Genomic DNA, 12,622 nt, shown 5'->3' with positions numbered 1-12,622 from the left:
CGTATATTGATACTCTTGCTTCCCCCCACCACCTGTATAATTTATTTTAGCCTCTCCCTCCCCCGTTAGAGTGAAGTTCTTTAAGATCAAGGATCGTGTCAACTAAACTTTGTTGTACTCTCCCATGCTCTTAGTACAGTACTTAATTGAGTCTGTCTTGGGATAGACTTCCTTGGTGTAGCCCATTGCATTGTAGTATCACCCGGTTAGTTACTGGATATGAGGATAATGCTGGATATGAAGATAGTAATATGGACATTACTGTCTTGGTTGTGTGAATCAAAGCCCATTTCCTCTTGTTTGGGCCTCAGTGGACACAGAACAACGATCCTTCAAAAAGACAACCAAATGACCCCCCTAAGCCCTAGTGTAAGCAGTCCCTTATTTTGTTAACCTTGTATGAATTTTGTCGTCCTTTTTCATGGTGTTTAAGGGCTTACTATGTGCCAAGCACCATACTAAGCGCTAGGGTAGATGCAATCTAATCAGGATGGACGCAGTCCCTGTCCCACACACAGGGCTCACCATCTTAATCCCTATTTTACGGATGAGGAAATTGAGACACAGAGGAGTTAAGTGACTTGCCCACGGTCACACAGCAGACACGTGGGCAGAAATGGGATTAGAACCCAGGTCCTCCTGACTCCCTGTCCTGTGCTCTATCCATTAGGCCGTGCTGCTCTTCCTTTTTAATCTTTCCATTTTCTTTTCCTTCTTAAAGTGATAAGACCAAATCTGTACCCACGTCCTTAATAACGATCTGATAGACTGTAAGCCCGTTGCGGGGAGAGATTGTCTCTCTCCTGCTGAATTGTACTTTCCAAGCGCTTAGTACAGTGCTCTGCACACAGTAAGCGCTCAACAAATACGATTGAGTGAATGAATCAGGGCACTGACGACTGGGAGAATTACGTCCCCACTCTTCTGTGTTGTGCTCCTTCTAATATATCCCAGAACTGTGTCAGCTTTTTAAACTACACTTCGTCGATGACTCGTTTTCGGTTTGTGAGCGACTCAGTCTACCCTCCAGGTCTCTTTCTGCTCTATCGTACCTTCACCTTCTCCCTGTTGTGCTGGTAGGCTCTGTGTGAATTCTCAAATATGCGCCTGAAACAGTATCTTTTTTGAAGACTAATCAGCATTACTCAAATATGGTGATGTCCTTGACATAACTGCTGTTGCTGCTGCTCTCTACCACAGCTGCTATTACTGCCTGTGCTACTTTAGGCCGGTTTGTTATTCGGCTAGCTCCCAGCTAGATTACTGCAACAACCTCCTACTGTTCTTTCCCCCTAACCTCTTCCTCGTTCAGTGTGTCTTGGATACACCTGCCCTTATCATGTTTTGAAACACTGACCAGAGCACATCTCACTCCCCTCCTCGAAAATCTTCAAAGACTTTGCGTTGCTTTTCTTTTAAAGCAGGAGCTACTGGCGTTGTCAATTCTCACCTGTTTTCTTTTGCTGCACTCCAACTTGTGCTCTTCCTCTCTCCCAAGCTGACTTTACGGCCCCTCGCTTTTGCCTCTTCAGCCTCTGACTCATTGCTTATATCTTTGGCCCTGCTTGAAGTGCTCTCTCTTTCCCACTTTGCCAATCCATGTCCCTCTCCTCCTTCCAAGGTCTCCTTTGAAAAACAAAACCAAAAAAACTCACCTTCAAGATGCATTTCTCAGCTGACTCCCCTGCACCTCCCTGGGGTTTAAGCTTGTTTGCTATCTCACCAACTACCTATTTACCTATCATTTATATATTTACATGTGTCCGTTTGTATTCTCCCGCTTTTCAACTGGTAAGTTTATGATACCCCAGTTGACTGTGAAGCAAAGCACACTTCACTCATAAAAAGGAGCTGCAGCACCATAGCCAATTGAGACTCCTGGTGCCAAGAAACAGGGTGAGAATAGGAGGAGATGGGAAGAAAAGGAAGAGCAGGAGAAAGAATTAGAGCAGAAAGAGGTTTTGCTCCTTTCCCCTGCTCTTCCACAGAACACTCAACCCCCCCATGTTCGACAAGGGGCTCTCAAAAATACAGTTGGTGATTCCCACTATTTCATTTAGTATTTCTTTCATCAAAATGCAGTCCCCCGATGAAACTTTCACTCATTCACTCATTCGATCGTATTTACTGAGCGCTTATTGTGTGCAGAGCACTGTACTAAGTGCTTGGAAAGTACAGTTCAGCAACAAATACACTGTCAGGTTGTTAGATCTTTGGTTGTAATTAAATAAATGAACGTTGACCGGCATCTGTCTTTTCAGTCCTAACAGGGGATTTACAGAGATACACCTTATGAGCGGCCACTCCAATTTTGTATCTTGCGTGTGCATCATACCTGCAAGTGACATCTATCCTCGTGGGCTTGTTGCCACCGGAGGAAATGACCACAATATTTGTGTCTTCACACTGGACAGGTCCTCACCTCTTTATGTACTGAAAGGTCACAAAAATACTGGTAGGTATACTTGAATGTAGGGAGTGGGTAGTAACTTCAGATGGAGTGCCACTGACTGAATTTTCTGAAGCTTTTACAGGCCGCATGCACACTTGTCCAACTGTCAGGGTGACGGGGAGAGTGGCCGGGAGGTGTCGGTGCAGAAATGACTCTCCTCTCAGTTCTGCCATAATGTGGGCTTTCACTACGTGTTTTGGCTAGAGCATTGTTGGGGATTAGGGGAGCGTTGGCCCGGCAGCCCAGACTTGGCCGCAGTCTTGTGGTTTCGGGACTAGTTTCCTTGCATGCCGCCGGCCCTCTAGACTGTAAGGTGGTTGTGGACAGGAATATGTCTACCAACTCCCTTATATTCTGTTTCACCCTCCCCAGCCTTTAGCGCAGTGCTCTGCATCCAGCGTTCAGTAAACAGCATTGATCGACACGGGGAGGGGGTGGCGGGGGGGAACTACAGTTTTTGATTTTCCTTAATGCAGGGTTTTGCAAGAATGCAGCCTTTGTGTTCTAGGAGAGCTTAGTATGCTTCTTTCTGTGGAGGCTCTAAGTGCCTTCAGGCCTACTGTGAAATCGTGCCATAGCCTCCACTGTGTCCAGCAGTTCTGGAGGCCACAGAATGCTGGGATGCGGACGGCATCCAGGAGAGGTTGTTGGAGGGCACACGGTACTTGCTGTGGGTGAAATTACCGCTGCTTCTGGCAGGAAGAGATCGGAGGGCCACATCTCACCTTGGAGCCAGAGTGAATCATTAATAGGCCATTAATATGAGCCATATTTTGCCCACTCCTGCTTTAATCCCTCCGTGGCCTTTGTTTTTTATAATAAGTGTAAATCTTTTCTACGCCAGTCAAAACTTGGAAATCTAAATCCAATTTAGAGATTGACCTCTTCCCATATTTCACTCCCACATTGGGGGGGGCGTTGACCAGTTTGTGGTAAGTGCTCCATATTGACACCTAGATTCATGCATTTTGAAGCAGTGATTTGCTGTACTTCATAGATAATCTGGCCTTGAACTGGTGTTGGTTGAACAGATTGAGCTTAATGGGTTCGGGAACCCTGTGCTTAATGTGGATTCTCCTGGGGCATGTGAAAGATGTGTTGGTGTAAAACGATATAGTATAGCTGTCTACTCTACATGGCATATCGCTGATATGGATGAACAGGTTTATGAATATAAGAAAGAAGATCTGAAAACATTACTCAAGCTCCTTCCCAAACTGGAAAATATAAGCATTAAAAACGAATGCTTAAAATCTAAAAAAAGAAAGCATTTTTGGTGGTGTTTTTTTTAAAATTGGGGGAAGCGGGTGTTCCTGTAGAGTCCCTTAATTTGCATATTTACTCTCACAAAATCAAGGGAATATACTGACACTTCATGGTGATCACTAAAATTGCATGTGTCTTGAAAGAAATGTATTGGGTGCAGACGTTGCATCACCGTCATCTGATTGCCTTCTGGACAATATTTGGTATAATTTTTCCCCACTCTACTCCACTCTTTTACACTGAGGTAACATGAGAAGGTAAAGTGTGTCTTGGAATCCGTTTTGGCTCTTGGCGAGCGGCTGTGACCGAAAGGCCCAAACACCAGAGTTACTCTGTGTTAGTGATCTACGAGGAATAAGCAATTTAGAATGAAACTTTGAGAAGTCAAATATCACTTTTTTCTCCTCTGCCCTAAATGAAGAGGAATTATTGTGGGATTTTTTGGCGGGGGGTGTGAGGGTAGTGAGTTATCTGTTCACGTGTTAGCATTCCAACAACAACAATACTATTGGAAAGCTAGAACTGGAAAAACCTGATGAATTTTCCAACTAATTTCAAATTCTGATTTTTAGTAAGCTTTAAGCGACGTTGGATTTTAAGTTCTCTGTCTCACATTGCACTCGTTGGTGAATTTTGCTGATTAGTTGACTAGGGCAGAGGTTGACAAACCAATGGCCCACAAGCTTTATCCAACTCTCCTTGGGGCCAGATGTGGCTCCTTGAGCCCCAGTCCCCATCCGGGGAAGAGCCTCCCTCCTGGGTCTGTGTGGTGCAGCCAGCCTCTGGAGAGCAGCTAGCACAGGCTGCTCGTCCACAATTGAGAGGGCTGCTTAAGAACGGGAGGACTTGGAAAACTGGATTCTCCTTTCCAGAGTGGAAGGGTTGACCAGTGCCCCATCAGTCAAAGAGCAATTCGTGGAACAGAATCATTTGCCCACTTCATTGGTTTGTCATTTTTTGTTCTTTAGGCAGAGGGAATAGTAATCATATTTATTTGAAACACTTTGTTACAGTTTGCAGCCTTTCCTCTGGGAAATTTGGAACATTACTTAGTGGCTCTTGGGACACTACAGCCAAGGTCTGGTTGAACGACAAATGCATGATGACCTTACAGGTACGGTACTTTGGTGTGAGTATGCTAGAATTTTAGCTAAGTAGCTTTGTGAAATACTTGATGATTCTGCGTCTATTTAAGCAAATATTAATCTTGCAGGGTCACACGGCTGCGGTGTGGGCAGTGAAGATATTACCTGAACAAGGTTTGATGTTGACTGGTTCAGCAGACAAGACCATTAAACTTTGGAAGGCTGGAAGATGTGAGAGGACATTTTCTGGTAAGATTGGATAACAAAATCGGTACTATTTCTTGGTCTGAGTCAGTATGTTTTTCTAGTGCATTAAAGCTGGCAATTTAGAATTTAGAATTAGGCTAATTGGCTGGAATTAGGGTCCCAGCAATATATCTGAACTACTGATGAGGTCAAGAATAATTTTTCTGGTCGCGGTAAATGTGACCAGTGAAGATATTACCTGAACAAGGTTTGATGTTGACTGGTTCAGCAGACAAGACCATTAAACTTTGGAAGGCTGGAAGATGTGAGAGGACATTTTCTGGTAAGATTGGATAACAAAATCGGTACTATTTCTTGGTCTGAGTCAGTATGTTTTTCTAGTGCATTAAAGCTGGCAATTTAGAATTTAGAATTAGGCTAATTGGCTGGAATTAGGGTCCCAGCAATATATCTGAACTACTGATGAGGTCAAGAATAATTTTTCTGGTCGCGGTAAATGTGATTACATTATATTTTTCTAGAGCATGTTTTCTTCAGGCAGGTTTTCTTCAGGCATTCTTCTGTGGTTGCTGGCATATTTTCTCTCCTTTTTTTGTTTTTGTTCCTGCTGATGTCATCTTTGACTCCAGGTGTATATATATGAAAAAAAAGCTTTATAAGCTTCTTGAAAGACTCCTGGGCTTGGACAGATGGATGTACTTAGCAAGAAAACCCGCATTCCCAAGGTCCTCAGAAAAGGGCACCCCAGCCATTCTGGAAGTCAGTGTAAAATGGAGGAAAATTCTGTTAGGGCTTAGTAACAACTCATTCCTAATTAATTAGATTTATCAATATTAAATGGAAGTTGCTACATTTCTGAACTAAATATAAATTCAGTGGACCTAATACTGTCTCAATCATTAATCAACCAGTGGTGTTTCTGTAGCACCTACTGGGAGTAGAACACTATATTAAAAGTTTGAGAGAGTACAGTGAAATTAGCAGACATAAGCCCTTCTTTCCAGAATCTTACAATCTAGTAAGGGAGATGGACCCTAAAGTGGTACCAGGAGGAAGCGATCGAGTACGAACATATGTATATAAGTGCTACAGGGTGGCGTGGAAGAAGCAAAGTGATTTTCGGAGATTGTTGAGGGGCCGGGGGTGGGGGAGGGATATAAACTGGGGAGATGAGTCAGGAAAGGGAGAATGGTTTTTCAGAAGGGCTTTGCACATAGGGGAGCTGGGCATATTGGTTGCGAAAGAGGAGAGAGTTGTTGCCGTGAAGAAGGAAGGTATGCACAATAGCCTGGCAGTGTGGGGGTGAGAGTGTGACGCACACTGGGTAGGTCAGTCAGTCGTATTTATTGAGTGCTTACTGTGTGCACAGCACTGTAGCGAACACTTGAGAGAGTACAGTACAGAGTCGGTAGACATGTTCCCCACCCAAAATAAGCTTAGGTCATTTGGAGTGTAATGGGAGAAGAGAGTGGTTAAGTAGGGGCAGAAAAGCCACTGGGCTTTCTTAAAGCCAGTGGACAGTAGTTTCTGCTCGATGCAGAGAGGAATAGGTAACTGTTGGAGATATTTAAGGAGTGGGGAGAATGATGTAGAAAAATGGGCCGGGCTCAGAGTGAATATACGCTGGCGACCTTGTCATCAGTGAAAACACTGTGATTTTAGTGCATCTTCATGTACATTTATACCCGGGAAAATATTTCTAAAAAATGTCCCATCCAAAACAATAATAATTGTGGTATTTGCTAAGCGCTTACTACGTGCCAGGTACTGTACTAAGTGCTGGGGGGGATACAAGCAAATCGGGTTGGACACAGTCCATGGCTCACTTGGGGCTCACAGTCTTAATCCCCATTTTACAGATGAGGTAATTGAGGCACAGGGAAGAGAAGTGACTTGCCCAAGGCTACCCAGCAGACAAATGGCGGAGCCAATCTAACCAGATTGGAAGGCTTAAAGGTCCACCACTTGGTACAAGAGCCTCAGTTTTACTAAGCCTTAAGCATAAATTGTCAGACTAGTGTAGAAGTGAATTGAGTTATAACAAGACCCGGAACTCTTCCTTTCCGCGTGGCACTAAGAGAATTGCAAAAGTCAAAATGCCTTAAAGGATTCAGGCAGTTTTACTGTAAAGTTTGTTTCCATTGCTCGATCTGGATATTACATGAGGAAAAAATTTGGGAACACCTTCCCCACAAACCGAGCGTGTTCTCGTTATAATATGATCCATAAGCTGGCGTGAGGAATCTTGCTGTGATGAGTCTGTGGTGGGAAAGGATTCTACTTTCGGTGGACTTAACGATAGCATAAGAATCTGCATTGGAAATGTCTGTCACGGTGGCATCATTGAGCTATCGGTATTGTAACCCATCTACTCCAGTTGAGTCAAAGACTATTCCAGCTCAGTTTTCCCAAACCACAGAGTTCTTCAAGAACTTAACTACCACAGTATTTTTATACAGTATTGTGCTTTCCTAAAAGATCATGCGTCTCTGTAAATATGTAACTTGGCTTTGTTATGGTTTGGTAGGTGACCATGATAAATATGTTGATAGAATTTTAAGCGTACTGAATTCCAATTGGTAAAATGGTGGTGATTCCATTCGGAGACTATTTGCTTTTGTGAATTTCTTTAGTAGAACTATTGCGAATGGTCATCTCAGTCTCGTTCACAGTTCCTTTCCATTTGATGCTCTTTACTTCTCCTGATCATTGTCAACTTGGGTCAGCAGCCGTCCTGAGGTGCACGGCGAGAATGCCGTGGTGTGTTTAGCTAGCCGCAGAGCACAACGTCGTAGTGAGAGCCGAGTCAGATTCCCTCTGCTTTGGAGTGTGCGTTTTCGATTGTTAATCTGGCATCTGAAGCTGATTGCCCACCTGGAATCTCCCACCCGGGGCATGTCTAGGCAGCAGAATCCCAATCTATCTAATAATAAAATAATCAATAATAATAATTGTGATATTTGTTAAGCGCTTCCTTATGTGCCAGACACTGTACTAAGCGCCGGGGTGGCTACAACAAATCGATTGGACACAGTCCCTCTCCCACTTGGGGCTCACAGTCTCAATCCCCCCGAGGCCCAGAGAAGTGAAGCAACTTGCCCAAGGTCCCACAGCAGACAAGTGGCAGAGCCGGGATTAGACCCCAGGTCCTTCCGACTCCCAGGCCCGTGCTCTATCCACTAAGCCACACTCCTTCTCTAATAAAAGTGGACCGTGGATGCCGTCTACACAGTCGTTTCACGGCTTGCTCGTCGCATACTAGGGCGCAGAGCCAGCTCGGGAGGGAGTGCTGGCGTACCTTAGGATGATGACTCTGGCCCCGGTGGCCATTTTGATTGTGGCGGAGCAGGTCGCAGCATGTTCTCTTATTTGCTTCTGTTTCTTCCTGGGCTCCTTTTGAAGGCGAGCACTCTAATAATGCAGAAAGTGGAGCAAACAGAGGTTAGGGTGGGGAAAGAAACCACCAGCCCCTGGCATGCCACCACTAGAGACTCCCGAATTTATGCCTTCCCAGGAGACCAGAGCGTGTAAAACAACAAACCAGTCAGGCCCCCCTCCGAGAGCATCATCACCCCTCTGATCATTCAGCCTCAGTGGGCAAGAATGCCACCATTGCAGGGACTGGTTTGTTCTCTTGCCTGCTCTTGGCGCATCTAGTCCTCTCCAGCATGAGCCCCGGTGGATATTCTTCTGAGTTTGTGCGGTCACTTCACTGAGTGGGAACATACAGATGGGAGGCTGGTTATGTGACTGAGCATGCCTCACCCTGGGCAAAAACCGGGGAGTTCTACTTGTGGAGTAAACCTGTATTTCATGTTATAACTGCCAAGAAATCATTAACCCAGTACAGGAAGTTGGAAATACCGTGAACTCTGGATCAGGTAGCTCAAGTTTGTATATCATGTTTGAAAATGAGAACTATTAACTCTTAATTTTAGCGAGCACCACAGTAGCAAGCTTTATTTTCCAGAGCAAGCTTGCAGCTCGCCTGTCTTCCCGAATGAATCTGACCATGTTTCAGTAGCCCAGGTTTTCAGATTGACCTGCGAGGGTCCTCTGGGTTTTATTAAAGCCTACGATAATCCCTGCCGTTGGCACTGTAAAGCATGCCTTTTAGAGTCGCTGTCCTAGATCAGCAGGGAACGCTACAGTTTAATAATTGTATTTGGATATAAATTGAGGAGCTTTGTTCCTAATGTTACAGCGCTAATCTTTACACCGTCCAGTGGAAAGAGCACGGCTCTGGGAGTCAGGAGACCTGGGTTCTAGCCCCGGCTCTGCAAGTAGGGGAGTGCCCGCTGGGGCTAGGCCATCAGCGGTGAAGGTTTCCGATGGAAGAACCCACCCGAGGGCGTTCCGTGGGGTGGACGGGCCCAACCGGGAACCCCGAAAAATAGCTGGCCGATGTGGGCAGCGAAGACTGCGGCGGCTGCTAAGGTGAATCACCCGCCGGGTTGTGGCACAACAGCACACGGCGTCGACCGGTCCCCATGCCGTAGTCGCCTCGGATGTAGAAGGAGCTTGCGCGGAGAAGCCATAACGTGTGCTTCGCGGCGCGCCGCGCCGCGCCCCTGCCCGCCAACCTGCTCGTTGCCTTCCGTGCCCCAGCAGGAACGCAACTGGCAGGATCGAGCGTGCGTGGGCACGCGCGCCTGTGGGTGGCACTGCCCCAGCCCGCTGGCACTCTACAGGAAGTCCTCGATTTACCACCGACCAAGTTATGACGAACGTCCGACGTCTCTGAGTTTACGTCCTGTTTCAGGTTCACGACACCAGATTCAACTTTTGCTCCAACACCAGGCTCGTGAGGTAAGTATCGCATAACCCCGCCACCTCCCTCCTCGCAGCTTTTCCGTTCTTCCTGCCCCTCCCTAAGTTCAGTGTCACTCCTGCCACTGGTGCTCACTCCCGCTGGAGCCACAAAGCCGGGGGGTTGGGGGGAGATGGGGGAGGGAGCCGGCGGCCATGATGCTCCACTCCCCCAACTTCCTCGCGGCCCCCTGCTCGTTTTTCTTCTCTGGTCCTTTGAGGCCGGGAATTGGTCGGCACCTGTCTCGGAGCTGACCCTTATTCACTCCACCCAGTGGTAATGTTGGCCCCCGTGGCGGTGCCAGGCAGCTTCTTTCTCCCTCTGGCCCCCAGCCCCCTGGCTTTGCAGTGGGCCGTGGGAGGGGGTGGCAGGGGGTGGAGGAGCAGAGAGAGGAAGTGGAGCTGCTGTAGACGCCTCCACTAGATCACCGCCTTGGTCGATCTCTCGGGTCCAGTGGGGGACAACCAAATGCCAGGGGCTGGGGAGAGGTAAGTAGTAGCTTTGGCAACAGTGGCATCTGGGACCTCCTCCGGCCCCAGTGCAGTCCTGCAATCAATCCAGACTGGAATCTCCACCCAGTTGACCCTCCTAGCCCCCCCCCCCCCCCCAAAACAAACACACACACACACAACACGCCCCTCTACTCCCTCCCCGCCACAGACCCTGAATGGAATTGCTTGTTGTAGTGATCCCTGGGTGTTGCCCTATAGTGCGCAGTTAGGCCTATCCCCGTCTCTTCGTGCCCCTCCACGTCCGGCACCTTGCCACTTCTCTGAGCTTTCCCCTATTCCATCCTTGTGCCCCAAATGTCTTGAGTCTGAACGAAAGTGTACCATTGCTCCACCCTTTTGGTGGTCGCAGTGGTTTTTATTGAGTGCCCAATGGGTGCAATGCACTGTACTAAGCGCTCGGGAAGTACAAGACAATCAAGTGACCCGTTATCTGTCCGCGAGGAGCTGGCAGTCTGGGATAAAAAACAAGCCCTGGGAAGCCAGGCATTTTTCAGCAGCTGCAACAGAATAATTGCCGGTCACTTTTCTCAACTACGCAATCTGTTAGTCTGTGCTTGTTAAGTCATTTGTAAGTAGGGGTAATGCACACTGTATAGTACTGTACTCTATTTTTATGTGTTGTACCTGATTTCTCATGTAACTGTCAATGATTGCTATTTACTATATAAACTAACGAAGCTATATTACCTATCGTCGAGTGCCCGATTCTGGGTAATTTTAGTAAAAAGACCATATCGTTCCCGAAGGCCAAATTTACAATATTGTTCCTGAGGGAAAACGGGTTCCGGTTTACAGTGTTTCGATGCAGTTGTCGGGAACCCATCGTGTCGTCCATCTAAGGCTTTCTCGTAATCAATTTCTTGTACAGGTTCTTGGTCCTGAAACCTCCGGACCGAGACTCGTCCGGCATTCTCTGTAGGAGACTCCATCATCAATAATATAAAGGGTCCGTGAGCTTTCCTTGTATACTGTCAAGCGATTTATGGACAATAATCCTCTTGGCATTGGGAGGTTATCCCATTTGCAGAGGTTTGGAGGGATGGTGAGAGAGTGGGCCAAGATGTTCTCCAGTAGGCTCTGCCACTCAAGGAGGTAGATGTCCTCTCGTGAATGTCAGGGAACCTAGGAGCTACGGAGGCATTCAAGATGGCCACTCAGAGAGACCTTGGTCATGCCCAAGTAGCCAAGTAGGGAAAGGACTTTTTTCTTTCTGTTTATATATCTCCATGGTTCTTCTAAAAAAGGCCACCCCCTTTCCAAAGTTGCACAGCAAAATCAAAATTACAGTGACCCACTCCGCTAATATGAGAAACCCAACCATGATATTAAGCTAAGAAGGTAATCAGATTCCAGCCTTTTAACTCAAAGGTTGCCTGTCGAGATCATGTATATCTGGCCAAGTACATGATATGGTGCTGTTATTGGAGATTAAAAAGTGTTGCTCTTAGGGACGGAAGTCTTAAAATGGCCCCCTCTCCCTTTCCTGAATGGTTAGGCTTCTAGGACTGCTATATGGCAGAGCCAACTTGTGGAAGGTGTCAGGCCCCTAAATGGTCCAGGGATTTGCTGTCCCCCTCTAAGGATCAGCTTCTGTGCGTTAGAAAGCGTTTTTCGTAGCCGTCGTGTTCCCTCCCCCCTTTTTTTTTTCCTATTAACTGCTCAGTGCACAACACAAACCTTCATCATAGGCCAGGCGGGAAGCCTAATCGGATGGCAGCAACGCTTCAACATGTCCTTACCTTCCACCAAAGATGGGGCCATACAGGGAATAGTTACGTGGCAACAAGTTGAAGACCTGGCTTTCGCTCCCAACATTTAATGGAGTCACATCGCCGTCAGAGGCCCAAAAACTAGCAAACCTTCTGGATCCCGGGGTTCCTCCTGAGAGCCACCAATAGGGAGGGGATGGAGTGCTGAAGAAATGCAACAGGATTCCAAGGAGCCCATCGTTATCACCATCTTCAAGAAGCAATGAGGGCTGGCTGTGGAAACTTATCCTGAGATCTCACTGCTCCCCATTACTGAAATGATTCTAGCCACATTTTCTTGGACTGTTTACTGAACTGTGCATTCCCCAAATCTCCTCGTGAGGATCAGCGGGGCCTAGTGGAAAGAACACGGGCCTGGGAGTCGGGGGCATGAGTTCTAATCCCACCTCTGTTAGAGACTCTGGACAAGCCCCTTAATAGCTCTGTGCCTCAGTTTCCTCATCTTTGAATGGGGATTAAATACCTGTTCTCCTTCCCCCTTAAACTGTGAGCCCCGTGTGGGACTGAGACTGTATCTGACC

General features: G+C 46.9%; 1 protein-coding gene across 2 annotated transcripts in view; it reads left to right on the top strand.

Moving 5' to 3' along the window:
- Positions 1-12,622, top strand: part of PLAA (phospholipase A2 activating protein) — a 36,392-nt gene that overhangs the window by 1,809 nt on the left and 21,961 nt on the right. The window contains exons 2-5 of one of the 2 annotated variants that reach the window (XM_029055268.2): positions 2,262-2,455; positions 4,732-4,832; positions 4,932-4,992; positions 5,273-5,332. In XM_029055268.2, the coding sequence (XP_028911101.1) occupies positions 2,262-2,455; positions 4,732-4,832; positions 4,932-4,992; positions 5,273-5,332 (416 nt within the window). Of the gene's footprint in view, positions 1-2,261; positions 2,456-4,731; positions 4,833-4,931; positions 5,053-5,272; positions 5,333-12,622 lie in introns of both variants that reach the window. The other variant, XM_029055267.2, reaches the window with a different exon arrangement.

This window comes from Ornithorhynchus anatinus, chromosome X5 (genome assembly GCF_004115215.2).
Source record: "Ornithorhynchus anatinus isolate Pmale09 chromosome X5, mOrnAna1.pri.v4, whole genome shotgun sequence".
Classification (NCBI taxonomy): Eukaryota; Metazoa; Chordata; class Mammalia; order Monotremata; family Ornithorhynchidae; genus Ornithorhynchus; species Ornithorhynchus anatinus.
The sequence above is the reverse complement of the archived record's forward strand: the minus strand, read 5'-3'. Positions and strand labels throughout refer to the sequence as shown.